Genomic DNA, 21,959 nt, shown 5'->3' with positions numbered 1-21,959 from the left:
GCAGACGTCCTGTCTGGTGGACCCCAGCCATAAACAAACTATACAATAGAAGGAGGAAGCTACTACATGATAGAGCAAAATCCCAAGAAGGGAAGGCATCTCTGATCAGTATTAGCAAAAACCTACGGGCACTCATAAAATCGCCTAAGGCCAGCTTGAGAGAAAAATTGCACAGGACACTAAGGATAATCACAAGGCTTTCTTTAGTTATGTTAAGAACCTGGGTGGGAATTCCCAGATATGCTCAGAATTAGTCCAAAATGACAAAAATACACCGAGCCCACAGACATTGCCAACATCCTAGCTGACAGGTTCAGTGCAAACTTCTCCCTCCCCACCAAAAGGACAAATATCTATCCCAACAGAGTGCTGCCCCTGACATCTCAGATGCTCAGGTAAGAGCCGCCTTCCAAAGCAAAAACACAGCATCAATGGGACCAGATGGTGTCCCGGCTGCCCTACATGAACTCCAAGAAGAGCTAAACCCAAACATAAAACTACTGTTCAATCTTAGCCTTACTACAGGATATGTACCCAAAGAGTGGTACAGCAACAGTGGTCCCTCTCCACAAAGGTGGTGCCTCAACGGATCCTGGAAACTATCGCCCCATAAGCCTGACTAGCTTGGTCTGCAAAGCTATGGAAAGGATCATCATGGACCTCATAAATAAAGATATTGGGGACCTACAGACACTGGATCCTACCCAGTTTGGCTTTGTTAAGGGCAGATCCTGCCTCTTAAACCTGGTCAATTTCTTTGAAACAGTCACCAAGGCCATTGACAAGGGAAGGTGGTCCACACAGCCTACCTGGACCTCGCAAAGCCTTCGATACAATACCCCACTGGCATTATAGATAAGCTCACCAGCTTAAATATAAACCCCTATGTCACTAGATGGGTTGCAAACTGGCTCAAGGACAGAACCCACATGGTTAGAATTGCTGGAGCCATGTCAGACTCCAAGCCAGTTACAAGTGGCGTCCCACAGGCTCAGTCCTGGGACCTCTTGTTCGGTATATATTTCTCGGCGGTACAGGCCAACACGGAAGGACTGTGGCTGACCAAGTTCAGATGACTGCAAACTGCGCCATAATCAACTCTCCAGCCGACACAAGCATCCTCCAAAAGGGCCTCATAGAAACAGACAACTGGTGCCAGAGCCATGGCCTCAAGCTAAACGCCAAAAGTGTATAGTCATCCCCTTTGGCAAAACAAAGTGCCCACAAATTACCACATAGGTGGTAATCCATTAAGTACAGAAGAAGTCATTAGGGACCTGGGGACCCAAGTTGATAGCAATCTCTCATTTGACAACCACGTGGCCAAAGTGGTTAGAAAAACATTTTATATAGCCCACCTAATCATGAAGGGATTCACATCTAGATCAGGGAGGTCATCGCCTCTTTACTCATCCCTCATCATGCCCATAATTGAGTACAATGCCCTTTTAGGATGTACCTTACCAGACACCTGCAGCAACTGGAAAGACCCCAAAAGTACCTCACCAAGAGGATCAAAGGGCTCAAACAGATGCCATATGCTGCCCGGTTAAAGAAACTCCAGCTCTACTCAGTGGCATACCGCCTGCTCAGAGGCGATCTGTGCCTGACGATAAAGCCATGTCCAACCCGGAATTAATGGACATGCTGCACCTCAGAAAATCCAAATCCCATCGAGCTCTGGCTCGAGAGACTTGAACCTCAGCACTGAAATAAATAGGACATGCTGGAGGGACAGATTCATAACCCAGAGGCTCCCTTCACTCTGGAATAAAATCCCAGTCCAGGTTAGGCAGAGTCCCACATTGACTCTCTTCAAGAGGAATCTTGATGAGTGGATGGGAGATCGTAGGTTTACCCCGGCTATCACTTCTGTGTCACTGTTAGACAGAGGCACAGTATACTAACCTCAAAAAAAGGCATAGCAAAATTAATTTAAAATGGGTGGCGAAAGCCAAACACACTCTGGATAGGCTTATAAATGCCCTAGGGCAGATAGCCTAGTATGAACCTATGAACCTATGAACCTATTACTGCTTGAAGCACAAGCAACATTTGGCATAAACAGTGTAGACGCCATCCTAATAATTTCACTACTAACTGTGAGATTTGGATCATCCTTGCTCAGTCGTGGTCGTTTATTTATAACGCGTCCTGTCCCAGAAAAGTAACTAGTAATTTTGACCATCAGTAAAGGGTAAATGGTCTAGTATTTAGCAACGTGCTTATACATTTGCGTAGAATGAACAGTGACTCAATGAAGTATATTCCTGACTTTAAACAAGAGGGCAATAGACTCTTTTGACAATGAAGAAGCTATTAAATGTAATCAGTGCTCTACCAAAATTGTACTAGTTGAGAGGTATGAGTCCTGACCCACACTGTCGTCACTCTCATATAAAATGCAGCCTAATCAGTAACACTGCTGTACGTGCAGAATGAGAAGTACTGACCTTCACAGTACAGGAGCTGTAAACATTAGGCACTCTACTCACAAAACCATTATACAGCGGCTTACATAAATTAGACTTATTTTGATGATTTATAATGTTCCAAACATCTGTTTTAAAAGTTGGATCTCTGAACATTCATAATAGCACCTTTTTGCTGAAGAATTTAAAGAAACTGGGGAAAAAAATTAAGAAATACGCTAGATAATGTTACATTTGTATGCTGCTGTATTAAATTATCTACAGCCTACAGGCTGCAGCCAACCCCCCCCCCCAAAGAAAGAATTATGTCACAGATTTAAAAAATGTGACACAGTCTTCTGAGTTCTGACAAAAAAAAATCTTAATGGAGTAGGCAGTATGTAAAACACTTTATATTCAACTTTCTGCCCTACCACTCTTCTACCATGTCCAAACTGAAATACTGTTAGCTGATATGCACAACTAATTTCTCACATACTTTTATTCTCCCTATAATACCTGTATCTCTTTACCTCTCTACTAAATTACTAATGACAAAATCTCATCTCCTTAATACCCGAATAAGGTCATCTTAAATCGCTATATGAGACACTGGACAAGTTCAAATATTTTAGTCTTTCATAAGTGAGAGTGTGATAATCAAAACAGTTGGAAGCTGTAGTCTAAACAACGTCTTAGGGTTACTCTGTCAGCGCTGCACACTACCACTTTAATCAGCTCTATGAGATTTCCACTAGCATCTATTTAACTGTTTATTACACTGGTTCCTCATGGAAATGGCTTTTCAGACAGACTATTTTCATTACAGAATAAACGCTTTCACAAAAATCATGCTGAACCCAGCTCAGAAGTAAAAACAGTTGCACATGCTTCAGAGTTCACTTACTTAAAATTTGTTGTTATTCCTGTTCTATGAAAACACCTGTAGACTAAAACCCAGACTGCCTCATCTGACTCCCCTCATCTCCTCCCAAACATGGTAAGTTATATCCATACAGCTGTGCATTACACATGGTTGGATCAAGGGATTCTACACTGTAAAACAGTGCTCTGTCCTGATAAGAAGAGGTACAGAGTGCCATATATGCCTCCAAAGCAGAGGTGCCATGAATGTAATCTCTTCTAATGTTAGTTGGAAAGTTGCACGCAGTGTTGTGTTGTCAATGTGCACGAAAAAGCATCCTACTCAGCATGAATGGCACTTTCAGGTTCTGTCTTCCCCTTACTCATCAGTATTGACATTACCACCTTTAACATAACCCCTGATCAGTGATAGGGACAAACTCAGTCTTCCTTAAGTTAACTGTAACAATGGCCCTTAAACACACGTAGTACTAGTATCTGGTTGACTCTGCCAGGAAAAAAATAAAGTACCTCAGTGGCCCTGCCAATCAACAGCCCCAAGAAACACACATACCACAGGAATCATCTGGTTCTGTTGAGCCAATCAGTGTTTTAAAAAAAAAAATCAACAGTCCCCCCCCCACACACACACACACACACACACACACACACACACACACACACACACACACACACACACACACACACACACACACTACCTCCCTAGTATCTGGTTAAACCCTGCCAGTTTATACATATTAAAAAAAAAAGTCAACGCCACGGCCCTTAAAAGTTTCACACAGAGTAGGTCGATCCTGCCAGGTGAAAAATAAAGTATCTAGTTGGCACTGCCTATCAACAGCCCCAAACATACACAGACAGATCACAGTAATCATCTTGACAGTGGTTCCATTGATGGTTCTTCAATGACCCTGCCCTGTTGCCAGTCAGTGTTTAAAAAAAAAAGAAAATGAACAGTCCCACTCTCACTCCACCACATTGCCTCCCTAGTGTCTGTTTAAACCCTGCCAGCTTAAAACATATAAGAAAAAAAGGCAACGCCACGGCCCTTAAAAGTTTCACACACAGAGTAGGTTGACCCTACCAAGCAAAAAATAAAGTATCTGGTTGGCCCTGCCTATCAACAGCCCCAAAAACACAGAAACAGACCACAGGAATCATCTGGACAGTGGATCCATTGACAGTTCATTGACCCTGCCCTGCTGCCAGTCAGTGTATTAAAAAAAAAAGAAAATGAACAGTCCCACTCCCACTCCACCAAACACATTACCACCCTAGTATCTGGTTAAATCCTGCCAGAGTGCCAGCTTATATATTAAAAAAAAAAATCAACGCCATGGCCCTTAAGTTTCACAGAGTAGTAGGAAAAAAATAAAGCATCTGGTTGGCGTGGCCCACAACAGCCCCAAAAAACAGAGACATGCGTCATACACACTACACACACCATAGCGTGTCTAAGTTCTATCAGTCTCCCCTCGTAACTAAAGTGCGGGTAGAGAATGCGAGAGTAACAGGGCTAATCAGCAGCCCAAGTCACAATTACACAGTCCCTTCATCTACTGCAGCCCATAATCCCATTCACACTGTCCACTTATGTGCGGAATTTAAACTTCCGATGTGTGTAAGACAGGCTACAAAAGAAATCTTTTAACAGATCCAAAGAAAAGTGTAAAATATTTTACACTTTTCTTTGGATCTGTTAAAAGATTTTTTGTGTAGCCTACACACGGAAGTTTAAATTCCACATGTAAGTGGACAAATTGACTTACTTTTCTTACAGCAGAGGTCTCGGTACGTCATACCGGCACGTACCATCTCAAAAACAGCCCTGGTCCATACCAATACATAGCAGACTTATCAGGCTAATGGCCCAATAATCCCCAGGGTCTGTAGATGCTACACCTTTATGGACAGGGATGACTATGGCAGTGTGCCATTTTGGAGGGACAAAGCCTGAGGTGAGGCTATGACTGAACAGGGCACACAGATGTGGTGCCAGATCTCTTTGTATGTCATGTAGAGCACAGCCACAGATATGTTGGTTGCCCATGGAAGCTGTATTCTTGCCTGTGGACAATTCCAGTCTAACATGGCCTGCAGTGATGTTGGGTGCCTGGCATTCATCTGCCAATGTGAGTGTCTTCTTTCAGGGGAGAGAGGCCAATATCTGTTGTCTCCGGATAGGAAGTAGCATTGTGCAGTAACTCACAGCACTTGTGGTTATTGCGGTGGAGGTTGTTGATATAACTAACAAAGGCTTTTCTGATTGTTGTCAGTGTCTGCTGCAATTCTGCCTTCATAACTGCCTGTACATGATTCCATGAGGTATCTCATGTTGTGTTTGAGGCTAATAAGGAGGTTCACCAGTCTTGGGACACCACCTTCCTCTGCAGCAGTGTCCTCCTTCTGTTGTACATTTTAGTAAAGGCAGGAGACCATCACATTGGCTTCCAGTGTTTGGAGGACAGAGTCTGGGTTCTGTTGGCTATTGCTAGTACCATGCATCCATGTACATGTTTATGCAGTGCATACAAGTATGATTCAACAGTCATGCAGCTATTTCCCACTGGCATGGGTGCAGTGAAGTCAATTATCCCTGTTTTTATGACTGCAAAGTCAGCTTTGGAGAGGTATTACAAGGTTGTTACCTTTGTGGGTGGTGTGGGTGAGATGTTGAACTCTGTGTTGATTACATCATGTTTGGATCTGACCAGGTAGGGATTGACAACTGTGGTCGAACAACAGTCCCATATGTATGTAATCAACACAGGTCAATGTTGCTGCATCCTCTACTAGGGTCAGTATGAACCAGTCCAGGGCATTGGAACTGAGGAATTCCAGAAGTGTTGGGTCAGTATACTGGTGATTTACTGATTTCCCCAGGTGATGGACGGGTAGTCAAAGTATCCCACTATGTCAATGTTGGGTTGGACCTTCATAGATGCCAGGGTGTTGAGGAGTGTGAAGTGACAGTCTAGGGACACAGATGGGTACTGATAGCAGGCTATGGTGTGGATTGCACTATTACCCAATGCAGCTGTACCAGAAGTACCTCTGATGCAGTAGTTGGGATACTAGTCTGGAGGTGTGCATATCCATTATGAATATGGAGACACCATCTGTGAAGGTGTGGTCCATGTTTGGGAGTTGACAGCTGTGGAATGTGTCATAGCCTGTCAGTGCAAGGCTGCTGTCTGCTGTTGTGAACCACCACTCCATTACAGCACAAATGTCAATGTCCTCCAGTCTGAGTAATGCTTTGAGTGACTGCATCTTGACAACTAGATGTCTACTGTTGAGCAACATAACCCTCAGATTGCATACATGTCTAGCTGTTATGGTGATAATCTGATTTGTAAAACTGCCTAATAAGGCACTATAGGGGTGGCAAGACACATACGCTGTACCTGGAAACCTATGACTGACAGATCTAGGACATCTCTGGCAAGGCATTGAGATCTGTCAATCATGTTATCCCAAGCAGAGAGATATTGGATCCCTGAGTATGGCACACAACGCGTATGCCAATGTTGCAGTCAGTTATCTGTTGGTAGTACTGCAGCATCATTCTGGGTGATGGCAGTATACTGCTCAGGGCTACTGTCACACCTACCTGGATAGCCAGGAGGTCTAATCCCAATAGGGGCAAGTGTGTGTGTGTGTGTGTGTGTGTGTGTGTGTGTGTGTGTGTGTGTTTGTGTTAGAATCATGTACTGTAAACGTTATACCATTTTGGGTTGTGTGCCATCATACTCATCCTGGACAACATAACCTGAGAGATCAACCATTTCTCTTGTCTTGTAGTCCAGGGAGGTGTGTCTCAGATCATTCACACCCACATGGATGATGACAGAGTGATACTTATAATTGTTGTGGAGTGGCCTGACTGGGTGTGTCATATGTTGGATGCTGACATGTGATAAACAGTTGACTGGTACCTCCACCATAATCATCCTAGTGAGTGGGACATCTGTGTCCCGCAGTACTGAGTCAACCATTATCACTGTACTGTGCCAGGTGGTTAACCTTAGGAGCATAGGTTGAGGGGCACAATGTGTAGGTGACATATGTGTCCTTTAGCATGTGCTATGTCATAGTGTCTGAGTGGGTGTCTGTCTTGCTGGTCTATGCTGTTTGTTTAAATGTCCATTGAGTGCCTCTGGGAAGGTGGGTGTGTGGATTTTCCGTGTATGTCGGGGCTGTCATAGTAGGTGTTGTGGCAAGCTGTGTGTTCCACATGGTGTGGTGCCATTGTTGATCTTACCCTCTTGATCAGCTAGTCCAGTCTTTGCTGGAGAGTGCATACTTCCGCATTTGGTGAAATAGGGGTAACTCTTACTGGTCTGAGTGTTTGGAATTTGGAGGAGAGGGTTGTCTGTGTACATGAGGCAGTTGAAACAGTACCGTAGAATGGACAAGTGCACCAGGTTAATGGGTGAAAGAGCAGAAGACCGCACTTCAGTCATGCCAGGAGGGTTGGTCATAACTAGTAAGTACTGGGGCTAATGCTGTGATGAATGAGTACTGCTGATGGCTCCCAGGTTTGATACACTTATTGATGCAATAACCTGTTGAAGTGGAAAGCTATAATGCTATTTGAAATGCAAGACAGAAAGAATTAGCAAGATGTAAGGGAGAAACTGAAGCCAGACTTCCCGCCACCTGTTATACCTTACCTCAGCTGTGCAGTTATCAGCACCTTTGGTCAGGTGTAAGTCCAGTAAGCTCTGTAGCATGTGTGGTAACTGCGTAACACTATAGTAGAAATAGCTAGATAGGTAGGAGTTCTAATCCCAATACTGGCAAGTGTGTGTGTGTGTGTGTGTGTGTGTGTGTGTGTGTGTGTGTGTGTGTGTGTGTGTGTGTGTGTGTGTGTGTGTGAGAATCATGTACTGTGTGGGTTATACCATTTTCGACTTACGTACCACCCATTATACTTCCCCTCACTCCAGTTTAGTAGTCCTGTGGATATCATTCACCTTAGAAGTACCTTTGGACTAGGTGAAATTGCATAAGCTCTGTGGCATGTCTGATAACTGTGCAACAGTATAGTAGAAATAACTAGACAGGCAGGAGCTCTCATCCCAATACCAGCAACTGTGTGTGTGAGAGAGAGAATCCTGGACTGTGTGGGTTATACCATTTTCAACTTGTGTACCACCCTTTACACTTCCTCTCACACCAATTTATTAGTCCCAATGACGTCATTCACCGTAGAAGTACCTTTGAACTAGGTGAAATTGTATAAGCTCCGTGGCATGTCTGATAACTACGTACCAGTATAGTAGAAATAACTAGATAGACAGGAGTTCTAATTCCAATACTAGCAACTGTGTGTGTGTGTGTGTGTGTGTGTGTGTGTGTGTGTGTGTGTGTGTGTGTGTGTGTGTGTGTTTGTGTGTGTGTGCACATGAGAGAATCATGCACTATGAAGGTTATACCATTTTGGATTGTGTACTACCATACTCATCCTAGTTTAGTAGTCCTGTTGATGGCATTCACCTTACAAGTACCTTTGGAGGAGGTGAAAATGTGCAAGTTCCGAGGTGCGTCTGATAACTATATAACACTACAATAGAAATAACTAGATAGCCAGGAGGTCTAATCCCAATAGTGGCAACTGTGTGTGTGTGTGTGTGTGTGTGTGTGTGTGTGTGTGTGTGTTTGTGTTTGTGTGTGTGTTTTTGTGTTAGAATCATGTACTGTGAAGGTTATACCATTTCGGGTTGTGTACAATTGCATTCATTCTAATTAAGTAGCCCTGTTGATGGCATTCACCTTACAAGTACCTTTCGATGAGGTGAAAATGTGTAAGCTACATGGTGCTTCTGATAACTTTGTAACACTATAGTAGACAGAAATAGATAGGAGTTCTAATCTCAATACTGGTGTGTGCGTGTGTGTGTGTGTGTGTGTGTGTGTGTGTGTGTGTGTGTGTGCGTGCGTGTGTGTGTTTGTGAGAATCATGTACTGTGTGGGTTATACCATTTTCGACTTATGTACCACCCTTTATACTTCCCCTCACTCCAGGTTAGTAATCCTGTCGATGCCATTCACCTTAGAAGTACCTTTGGACTAGGTGAAACTGCATAAGCTCCATGGACGCCTGATAACTGTGTAACAGTATAGTAGAAATAACTGGATAGGCAGGAGCTCTAATCCCAATACCGGCAACTGTGTGTGAGACAGAGAATCATGGACTGTGTGGGTTATACCATTTTCAACTTGTGTACCACCCTTTACACTTCCACTCACACCAATTTATTAGTCCTGTTGATGTCATTCACCTTAGAAGTACCTTTGAACTAGGTGAAATTGTATAAGCTTTGTGGCATGTCCGATAACTACGTACCAGTACAGTAGAAATAACTAGATAGACAGGAGTTCTAATTCCAATACTAGCAACTGTGTGTGTGTGTGTGTGTGTGTGTGTGTGTGTGTGTGTGTGTGTGTGCATGAGAGAATCATGCGCTGAGAAGGTTATACCATTTTGGGTTGTGTACTACTATACTCATCCTAATTTAGTAGTCCTGTTGGTGGCATTCACCTTACAAGTACCTTTGGAGGAGGTGAAAATGTGTAAGCTCTGAGGTGCATCTGATAACTATATAACACTACAATAGAAATAACTAGATAGCCAGGAGGTCTAATCCCAATAGGGGCAACTGTGTGTGTGTGTGTGTGTGTGTGTGTGTGTGTGTGTGTGTGTTTGTGTTAGAATCATGTACTGTAAACGTTATACCATTTTGGGTTGTGTGCCATCATACTCATCCTAATTAAGTAGTCCTGTTGATGGCATTCACCTTACAAGTACCTTTGGAGGAGGTGAAAATGTGTACGCTACCTGGCGCATCTGATAACTTCATAACACTATAGTAGACAGAAATAGATAGGAGGTCTAATCTCAATACTTGTGTGTGTGTGTGGGTGTGTGCGTATGATACCATTTTGATGTGTGTGCCATACATGTCAGGTGACAACCTCCTGATGCCATTACTTTATATAGTGTGGTGATGGCATCCGCCTCATATGCAGCATGTTCATAGGTTCATAGGTTCATAGATTAGTACTAAGCTAACTGCCCTTGCGAGCCATTTTAAGCCTAGCCAATTATCCCTTGTGAGACTCAAACCCCACACCTTGTGTTCGTAAGGCAAACACCTTAACCATTAGGCCACCCTCCCAAACCATTGTACAGTCCATGCCACTACTCTGTACAGGTGTGTCTGGAACATCCACATGTTTGGAACCTATTAGTGCTCTGTCTGCCTTAGCAATGCCCATGTATGTGATATTGTTGCCAAATAGGCCACAGTCAATGCACTAACACATATGGCAGCATCAGGTATCATAACTGACTGAAACAGCATACTAATACAACATCTGCTACCCTCACATTTGTCCAGGCTTGTAGGTGTAATACATGAGTCCAGATGTTTGGTTTTACGAATGAATTGTTCATGTCATGGGTCACATTAAAGGTTGGGAAAGGTGTGGACTGACATATTGTGGTCTCAGTCAGTATATATCAGAAAAAAATGGCATCCTAACAGGTGTGTGTACACATTGTATATCACTGTATAGCAGTAATGTGTCACACACGTCCCTACCTTAGTCAGTTTGTCTAACACATTCTTCTTGTGTCTGTCAAGACGTCTTGCACTGGCAGGTTGTGAGATATGCTACAGGAATTTTACAATCTCCTCAGCTAGGCCATGTGGTGACCACTGTGATGCAATACAATTAACCCCAGAAGTGAACATGCTCATAAAGCAATGTGGCTATTAGTCATAGTTGTGTGCACAATAACTTGCATACCCTCCACATGCCTGAGGTATTGCCAAAGCACAACTGAACAATTCCATACTCGCCAGCTTCAGGCTGCAGTCCCATATGCAGACCACAGTAATCTATGTAGTTGTGGGAGAGAGGTATTGTCAGAAGAATCACATGTGCCCTTGGTAAAGGGTGGATGCAGCATGTCCACACATTTACAGTACAACACTCAACGCTGTACAATTTGCTGTCCTTCACCATAGATTTGCACTGCTGTGCATTATAAATCACCATCTACAACTGCAATCCGACCTGGCACATGCATGTAGATACTGTACAGATACAAGTATGTCTCATACAGCAGTCTACTAATCCCTACTGGGACCTTACCTGCATACTCCTTGTCCATTGTGTGGATGCCACCCATCTCCAGCATGTGGGCCTTTGTACCCTGGTGTTGTACTGTGATGGGTGACCCAAGCTTGGGAAAGAGCTTCTCATTTGGTGTCAGTGGGGCCTGCATGGCTGGGCCCCCACCTGTGGTTGTGGGGTCCCTGGCCATGGCAGCATCCCTTTGCCAGGCATGGCATATGAGGTTGGTGGCATGATGCTGCACCTGCTCATATGTACTTGCGTGCAGGTCCAGCTAATTTACCCTGTGGACAAGGTCATAGCACAGGGTGGTCCTCTCCTGCAGATGTTGCTGGCTTTGGCCCAGTAGTACTGTGTGGTTCTGTATTATAGCTTCCATTATCAGGTTGCATTCCGCTGGTGAAAAGGTTTCCCTCCAGTGATGTGACATTGCACCTGGTAAACACTAACAGGGAAACACATCACAGGACCCCATACATTTGGCAACAGTATGTCCAGTACCTGCACATGTACCTTGACTACCAGTAGCCAACACTCACAACCATGCCAGTAGCCACCACTCACAACCACACCATACCCATGTAATCTATCAGCACAGTATCAGCTTGCATTGCACTCCTGGTCCTGATGAGTCATATTGCCTGCAGTGAGGGCAAGTTGATTGCATAATCCGTCTTTCCTCAATCAGGTCTGTGTAAATGGATGACATTAGCCATCAGCCATGTGTATGGTGTGTAGATGGTGCTTCGGCTTGGTGTGACTACTGTGTGAAAAGCAGCTGGGAGCACATGCCTGAGTTCATGTAGGATGCAGACAGGGATGATATGACATCCCATGGATACTTACATTTGTTGCCTTTCAGTAGGCAATATGTGCCTGCTCACTGGTGCTGAGGAGAGGGGTGTGGGTGCAGTACATATCCACCTAGAGTGATGCTGAGCCAGGGGGTGATGTTTGCCGTAACCCTATCTGCAGCAGGTTGCCCATAGCTATGTTGTGTGTGTATATGATCTGATTGGCCACCATTACAGGTTGGGTTGGTTTGTTGCCTCTGAGATTGCAGACATATGGGAAGATGGCCTTGTGATGGTCCTTGGTAGACGTCTCCAATTTGTACTCATAGTTGGCCTTACAGTAATCCACCTGTGACCTTATATGCTTGTTCAGACAATGGCTGATGTGATGCCAGGTTGGTTCCTGCCCCTACTTTGCTCTGTACAGCCACTATAGGGACCAAGTCTGTGGTTTGTGTAATGCTGCTGTCCAGCAAAGGAGACTACTCTACTGTGGCGGAGGCAGACATGACAAGTAAGGTATTGCTGAGTCTATACAGCCATGTATGTGTTCAATCAGTTGTTTGTAGTTGTCATGGCCACAAAGTCATAACACAGTTGGACACCGCTCCAATTTAGTAATGATAATCATGCTTATTGTACTAACCATGGCTGTGCTAGGGCAATGCAACAACCAGTAGCTGTAGAAATGTCACTCTTTTGGATGCACAGTAACTAAGATGTGAACAACATGTACTGCTTTTTTAACTGACATTTTGCATCCAATATCTGTTTTCATGAGGTAGACACATGCACCTACTCATACTGACATGTGCATAGGTAATACCTCACATACATGCCTGTTCTATGTAGTATGGTACACTGTATTCACTCTCTTGCTGCGCAGTCATCACTATCAACCTGTTACAGCAGGACATCTGTAGGATGCCATGCATACATGGGTGCAATGGGGCAAAATCAGTGACAGTGTCTCAATATTGCTGTAACATACTTGAGTCCCTCAATAGCACAGTAGCCTTTGCACTGACAGGTATCCCCTGGAGGATGTTTAACAGTCATATTGCAGGAAGAGAGGAGAAGGCTAGGAGGGTGGTATTGAGGGTAAGAATTGTTAATGTTGGCAGTAATACTGGTATAGGGACCAGGCTAGCTGATATGATGGCCAGGGGATGGTTGATATATTGTGTGTGTGCAAGAGACCACATGGAAGGGGATTATGGCTGGGTGTATGGTAGGCTGAAAGTGCTTGGGTATGGTATTAAGAATGAGGTTGATGTGCAGAGCTGTGATAATAACAGAGGGATAACATTAACCTGTTATTGGTAAGAGTAGTGGAAGCTAGGTTATGCAGGGAGGTGAGAAGTACTGGTCAGCAGTATGGTTTCATGCATGGAAAGGGCACTACCAATGTGATGTTTGCTCTGAGACTGTTACTGGTGGAGTACAGAGAAGGTCAGGGGTTGCTCTGTGTCTCTCTGGACATACAGAAAGTATATGACAGGGTGCCTAAACAGGAGTTGTGGTAATGTGTGATGAAGTCACAAGTGGAAGAGATATATGTAATTTGGTACAGTATATGTACAAGGGTGGTGTGACAACATTGAGGTCTACACTGGGATTGACAGATGTGTTTAAGGTGGAGGTGGGATGACATCGGGGATCAGCTGTCAGCCCTTTCTGATTTGCAATGGTGATGGACAGGTTGACAGACAAGATAATATGGGAGTCCACGTTGACTATGTTGTTTGGATATGACATTGTGATCTGTACTGAGAGTAGGGAACAGTTTTGGAGACCCTGGAGAGGTGGACATATGCTCTAGGAAGAAGAGGAATAGAGGTCAGCAGCACTAGGACAGAATATCTGTGTGTGAATGAGAGGGAGGATAGCAGAATGTTGAGGATGCATGGAGTACAGTTGGCAAAGGTGGATGTGTTCAAATGACTGGGATCAACATTTCAGAGTAATGATGACTATGGAGGACAGGTGTAGAAGAGAGTGCAGGCATGATGGAGAGGGTGGAGAAGAGTGTCAGGAGTGATATGTGACAGACGAGTATCAGTAAACATGATATGTAAGGTCTACAAGAGGGTAGTGAAACCACCTATGTTATATGGGTTGGAGACAGTGGCATTGACAAAAAGGCAGGAGTCAGAGCTGCACATTGCAGAGTTACAGATGTTATGATTTGCACTGGATGTGACATGGGTGCACAGGTTTAGCAATATGTATATGACAGTCTCAGGCCATGTTGGATGGATATGAGACACTGTTGGACAGGTAGCATTACATAAGTTTGGATTTGTGCTGAGGAGGGGTGCATTGTGAAAAGGATGGCAAGGCTGTAGCTGCCAGGGAAGAGGAAGGGAGGAAGGCCCAAGATAAGGTTTCTGAATGTGGTGAGAGAGGACATGCAGGTGGTTGGTGTGACAGAGCAAGATTAAGAGGACTGGCATAAATGGCAACAGATGATCCACTGTGGCAGTCCCGACTGGGAAAAGCCAGCAGACAATTAAGGGAGATACTGTAATGTCAGTCTTCACAGATTTGGCAAGGATTTGACAGACATGACACAACTATGTGGGTAAATGACTACAAATATGAGGCACACATATGGTCAGTGTGCAGAACACTGGACAGTTGACTGGTATGAACTCAGTATACAACATGCAGTTCAACACACACATCTGCATTATATTTACAAGACAAAATGTGTATCATAGTTATATGCACAGGTAACATATGGATATGTACAACATCCCAGTAGCTGGCCTAGTCACTGCAGACAGAGCCACTTGCTATGGCCATCAGTGCTGTTCAGCAGTACATCAGTACAACAAGTCTTGTTGAGGCATATGCTTTCAAACCCCTATTTTCCATTAGTACGGACCACCTACTGCATTCACTTACATGCTTACTTGTTTCACATACCTTTTTTTCTATATATGTCACAGATATAGCCTTTCTTATTCTTTGTACTCACACTATTTCAGCTTTGCACTGATGGACTGTCTATGGCAGAGGTGGTTTGAATAGATGGCAGCTTGTTTTTTGTAGGTAATACTCATGACCATGTGATGGCCTGAGCACCAATTGGTGTTCCCCAGTTGCTGAGTGCATGCAGAGCAGCTGTGTAGTTATTCCAATAGTCAATGTCATAACAACACACTCCTATAATTGAATACTCCATGTAGGTGTTGGCCCTTTCCCTTACCTGTGAGGAAGTGATCCTGGAGGTGTGTGAGCTAATACCTCTTAGAACAAGACCTGTGGAGACAAGCCAGGTAAATGGTGGAGAAGATTCAAGACTTAGGGGCAGAATGTGAGTATTGCTGTTATATATCTTTTGAATACTACTTGTTTAACAAGGTTTGTCTGAACATGCTACTTCTGCATGGGTTTCAGTCTGACAAAGTTCTGTGTCTGCATAGCTCTCAACTGTAGCGCTATCCACATACTGGCCAGAGCTTTGGCTGTTATGTTTGGTCTGTTCCCCAGACAGGTGTTGTCCTTGGGAAATCAGTCAGGGACTCTGGGGAATGCAGTCAGTAAATACTAAACTCCATTGGTATCATTGCCTTCATATTCCTCATAAAGGATATGTTACAACAAACCCAGTAACATCAGTGACTGTCTAAATGTCTGACAGCAGTATGTCCAGTCTATGCCTGTGTTTGTGCCTCTGTCCCCAAATGATATCAGGCTTTGTCCAGATGTTATGCACTATGAGGCCCAGATGTATTTCCTATCATTATTTCTTGCCTTCATTCCTCCGACCATCCCAGTGATGTAGTAGACCCACAGACATGTTACAGGGAAGAGGCCATAGATATCAGTCATGAGCCCATACATTCTGAGGTGAACTACTGTACATCTGAGAGGTCTGTGCATGTCTGGCTATTGTTGACAGACTGTCGGGATTGTGTGCACATGTCATGTTATATCTGTTATATCTTCTTAAATATTAATTGTTCTTAATTGTTGTTGATCTGTGGTTGGCTGTTTCTTATTTAAAAGTACTGCAGTTATGCATTTTGTTTTTCTGATGAAGCGGCTTTAGCTACAAAAGTGCTCACCTATCTGTCTTTGGAATAAATACTTTGGATTTTTACTGCTGTGTTCAGTTGTCTCCTTTGCCTTTTACTTTTCATGTGTACATGTTATTTGGGCTGTGTATGGAGGGGGTAGATGTGAGTGTCATGGCTCCTTTTTTATCTGACGGTGCATGCTGCTCCAGTGTCTGCTGGTCTTTTGGCTGTATACCTTTATAGCAGCAGACTGAGACGTGTCCTGTACCACGGTCAGATTTAGACTACACTGAGAATTGGACCTCTATATGTTGGGGTAGTGTGTGACTGGAAAACTATTATTTATTTCTTCACACAGTCCATATACTCTACTGTTCACCTGACCTGCCGGTATGTGACTGAGACTGTGGTGGAATTGGTTGTGGGTATGCACTTTCACACTGGTGTCTGATTTTTGGTGCTGTAACATCCCTGTAGTGCCTGACATTCCAAAGGAAGATGGGAACACATTCAATGACACTGAGCTTGAGGCCATGGCTCTGACACAAGTCATTGGTCTCAGTCAGGCCTTTCTGTAGGATGTCAACATCACTTGGGTAGTTAATAGCTCCCAACTTGCAATCATCTGCAAACACTGTCAGCTAGAGTCCCTTCATGTTGGCATGGACTTCTGAGAAGTTGATACCAAACAGGAGATGACCCAGGACTGAACCCTGTGGAACTCCACATGTGACTGGTCATCAGTCTGACATGGGCTCAGCTACCTTCACACTGTGGGCTCTATCTGTGAGATAGTTTGTAACCCACCTACTGTTATAGGGGTTAATGCGTAGCTTAGTGAGTTTACGCATGAACCCTGGGTGGGGAGTGTTATCAAACGGCTTGGCCAGATTGAGGTTGACTGTATGAACCACCTTGTTTTCATCCACAGCTCTGGTGACTGACTCAAAGAAGTCAACCAGGTTGATTGAACAGGCATGATCTACCCTTCACAAAAGCAAACAGGGTGGGATCCTGAGTCTGGAGATTCCCATATCCCTGTTTCTTAGGTCCGAGATGATGCATTCCATAGCTTTGCATGACAGCCTTGTCAGGCTAATGGGGTGATACTTCCCAGGGTCTGCAGCCGACCACTCCTCCTGTGTGAAGAGGGATAACTGTAGTAGTGCACCAGTCAGCAGGGACAAAAGCCTGAGGTGAGGCTGTGATTGCACAGGGCACACAGGTGAGGTGCCAGTTCACTCTGTAGTTCATTCAGAAGACAGCCAGGGATATTGCCAGCTCCAATAGAAGCTGTATTCTTGGTCTTGGACAGTGGTGTGTTAACCAAAGCAGCAGTACCACTTGGGTGCCTAGCAGTGTACTGGTATTATGATTGGTCCTTTGGGGGTGGGGAGAGGGGTAAAGTTGCCACTGAATCTGTGTGGCAGTATATTGGCAATATCTGTTGCCTCACTGTATGAGTTAACATTGTCCAGTAGCTCACTGCACATGTTGGCATTGCCATGGAGATTCTTTACATAACTAGGAGGTCTTGTGGATGCCTTTACTGTGTGCTGCAATTCTGTTTTCACAGCAAGCTTTAGAGTATTTCATGAGGAATCTCATCTTTTTGTTGAGGCTAAGGGGTGTTTCCAGTCTTGGGACTTCACCTTATTCCATATCAGTTTCCTCCTTCTGTTTTAGAATTTTTTGGGCAGGGCACTACCAGATTGGCTTCCCTTTTCTGGAGGAGAGTGTCTTGTTTCTATTGTGTATGGCAGAATCCATGCATTTGTGTACGTGTTCGTACCGCATCGGTGTGTGTTTGGAGGTCATGCAGCTAGTCTCCATTTGCATGGGTGCTATGAAGTTAGCCACCTCTGATATTTGGAGGCCAGACTTAGCTTTGGAAAGGTTTTTCATGGTGGTTACCTTTGCAGAGGGTAGGAGGGATGTGGATTTCAAAGGTGATGATGTTGTGGTCAGATCTAACCATGGCAGAGTTGACTATTGGTGTACAGCAACAGTTGCCCATGTTAGTACTGACTAGGTCAATGATGCTGCTACCTGCAGTGGGTGTGGAAATGAGCTGGTCCAGGCCATTGGAATGGATGTATTTCAGGCAACATTGGGCAAGTGCATTGGTACATGGGTATCTTTCACAGTTAATGGAGGGGAAGTTGAGGTCAACCAGTATGATAGTGTTAGATTGGACAGTAATAATCTCCAGTGTGCTTAGGAACGTGGGGTTTGACTGTTGGGACATGGTTGGGGACTGATAGGCTATGACTTGAATTGCTGTCTTTCCCTATGTTAGCTACACCTGCAGTATCTGTGATGCATCATGTTGGCTACCAGTCTGGACGTGTGTGCTTCCTTTGTGAAATAAAGAGTGCTTTGAGTGACTGCCTTTTGAGATTTGGACTTCTAGTGTTGAGCAGCATGACCCTCAGATTGCATATGCTTGTAGCTGTTATATATTTACGTATATTTATGTATACATGTGTGTGTGCTTGTGTGTGTCTGTGTGTGTGTGTGTGTGTGTGTGTGTGTGTGTGTGTGTGTGTGTGTGTGTGTGTGTGTGTGTGCGCAAAAGGGAACTACAGAGCTACTTATCAGGCGGGGCTACTGGTGTCTGTTACTTGAGTTATGTCTGTCTAGTACATACTTTTCTACACACTCTACTTTTTTATCAAATGCGTTTTAATTTGTTTTCCATAGTAACTACCACAAAAATCAAAACAACAAACTGTTGATGGTACTGTTTACACAATATGAGCAGATTATTAAAACTAGACATTTGGACATTTTAATAAAACATACTTCAATTTAGAATCAAGTCAACACACTCTACTTTTCCAGTCTGCACCTCTTAGTGTCTCACACTTTCCTGTACATTCAGGACTACATATAACTGAAATGCAAAGGTTAACACAAGGCAATGCTGGCAGGAACACAGTACAAGACATTACTGAAGAAAATATTTACTTTTGCATTTTGTCAGTTATTTCAGATCCACATTCTGAACTATGCAGATGAACAGTGCTACATCACTTCACCTCAGTTACTGCATGCTGCTGCAACTAGACAGTTGTACTTTTCAGATACAAGACAAATGAAATACAACAGTTTGTGGTAGTCAACTTTATTGTTTTTGACATAACAACACTTTCTATAACTCAGAAATCCACAGTTAGTATTACTTCATGATCTGCACAAGAGGACTGCTTCTCATTTGTACCTGTTACAGTAGCCCCGACACTGCAGTTTCTTAGCAGGTTCTTTCAGACAGCTTAACACATATCCTACTCTTCCTCTCCTCAATTGTACCTTGTTTGCTGCAAAACTCTGTATTACACAGCTGCTGGCACTACTGAGTTCTAACACATGCAGCCTGACCCATGCATTTATTCAGTACAGTTAGAGCACAATTATATATACAGACATTACTACCTTTACTATTTCTGATTTATTACAGCAGATATTACAAATATTTCTGTACTCACCAAACTCTCTGTGCAGATGGACCAAGTGCTGTGCATGGGCATCAATGTTTGCAGCCCTCTCATCAGCAGCTGTATGGGGAAAGAACACACATTAAGCACACCTGTACAGTAACATATACAATTTTTAAATACTTATTTACAAATACACAGACTGGATATTTACAAACTTCTGCGACCGCCTCCGCTCGTGCCTCTTGGATCCACTGGGCCAAGAGCTCACCCCTCCAACAATTTAGGTCATCATAGTGATGACGTACCTGCTCACCAGTTCAGGGAATACCAGTGGCACTGGTGAGATCACGTGCCAGACAGTCCCAGGCCTCCACTTTGTACTGGGAACCCTGGTTCTGGCCCTGCAGCAGTCTAGCTTCATGGTCTTTGATAAGAAGTCCAACCATGACCCTGGACTCCTGGATGCCCCAGTGTTGTGCCCAAAAGCGAACACCCTCTCCTACATCTGACACTGTTGCTGCCCTAATCAGACTCGAAGAGATATGGCTGTATTCCCGCTTGTGCGGTTTAAATAAGGCCATTTTCCTGCACTTTTCTGTGACTAGCCGATTTTCAAATATGCTAAGCTATGCTTAGCTCCACGGAAATCCACTTAGCAAGGCATAAACCAGCTAGGCAAAGCTTACAGTTGCTTAAGATTGCTTATATTTTCATGCTTAAGCAATCCTTAGCTAGTTTCAGCAGAGCTGTGGCAGGCTTAGCTGACCGCAAACAATTACTTAAAAAAAAATAGAAAACTTTTTTTACATTTCCATATGGCATTTTCCCAGCCCTCCACTACCATACGTGAGGCATATGACTTACAAATATCATTCCAATTCATAGAAATTAATTTACAGCTGCTTCCACACATAAAACATATTAGCCAGAACTGAGGTTCAAACCATGCATGTCTTGCACACTAAACTGGAGCTCTAAGCAGTATGCAACATCAGCAACAAGGGTTTTTCCTTCACAATTCTATTTGATTCTCAAAGAGCATTTAACGTGGGCTGAGCTAAGTGCTGCAGCACCTAAAACCGCTGTGCTCTGCTTAAACTTTCTTTTTTACTGTAAAAAAAAATAGCGATATTAAATTATTACATATATTTATCAGCAGGTTGCAGGCATGTGGGGCAGGGATCTGGCCATTCCAGGGACAGTCATGCACTGTGCAGACTACTTCTTGTCTTTGTGATTTTTTTTTCTTATTTCAGTGTCCACGAACACTGACAAGCTCAGTTTTACATTTCAGTGTTCACAGACACTGAAATAATGCATAATATTAGCGCCAAGCTCTAATATTATGCTACTTCCTTGTTTGAAAGTGCCTTATGGCACTTTCTGAGTGCAGGGGGCATATTTAAGTGTCCGTGCAGGACTTATACATGCCCCTGCACTCATACTCAGATCATGTAGGTGTAGGAATACGTATATGAAGGGTGTGCTGCTGCTGTATTCCTACATGGAACAGTCCGTGCAAGAATAGATTATTCTTGCACAGATTGTTCATGAATCCTGGGGGTAGTCTTAACTGTTCAACTTTGTTTTTATCCTGTATCCTTTCAGCCCATCCTAACAGAGAAACACTACACTTTAATAACCGCAGTGTGAGTAACTGTATTAAGTAGGCAATCTGAGTATTGCTAGGTTGTCTGAGATGCTCTGAGATGCCTTTTCATCCAATGACGGCCTGAACAAAAAACATGATTAAGGAAAGAAATTCTTACTCTTCAACTTTGCTTTTCCCTGCATTTATTCAACACTAAATTAAGACGGGGACCTGGGGGCTGGTAAAATCTAAAATGCACTTTCATGCGAAGATGAAAATAAAAGAAAAAGAAGAAATAAAAACATGCAGTCTGCATGTAATCTTAGTTGTACATCAACGTTTAGTGCTGATGTACAACTAAGCAAACTAGTGCTGAGATCATGGTACAGTGGGGATAAGGGAATATTCCCTTTTCCCCATTGCAGTGTGATCTCGGAGTGAGAATATTAAGGTAGGGGGGTGGGGGGAGCAGGGTGGCTTGCCCCTGCAAAAGATGTTTTGTTGTGTATGTGTTTTTTTGGGTTAGTTGATCTGGCAAGTATACTTCAGCGAAAGTGGGGATCTACTTTTCTTTTTCGAAGAAGTGTAATTTCGCTGAAGAAAAGTAGATCCATATGTATATATATATATATATATATATATATATATATATATGGGTCTAC

At 43.6% G+C, this 21,959-nt stretch overlaps 1 protein-coding gene across 1 annotated transcript in view; it reads right to left on the bottom strand.

Moving 5' to 3' along the window:
- Positions 1-21,959, bottom strand: part of LOC122798819 — a gene marked incomplete in the record, with an annotated part of 443,322 nt that overhangs the window by 359,811 nt on the left and 61,552 nt on the right. The window contains 1 exon segment of the mRNA XM_044067942.1: positions 19,755-19,823. Coding sequence (XP_043923877.1) covers positions 19,755-19,823 — 69 coding nt within the window.

This window comes from Protopterus annectens, chromosome 3.part1 (genome assembly GCF_019279795.1).
Source record: "Protopterus annectens isolate FY-2018-M chromosome 3.part1, PAN1.0, whole genome shotgun sequence".
Taxonomy (NCBI): Eukaryota; Metazoa; Chordata; order Ceratodontiformes; family Protopteridae; genus Protopterus; species Protopterus annectens.
The sequence above is the reverse complement of the archived record's forward strand: the minus strand, read 5'-3'. Positions and strand labels throughout refer to the sequence as shown.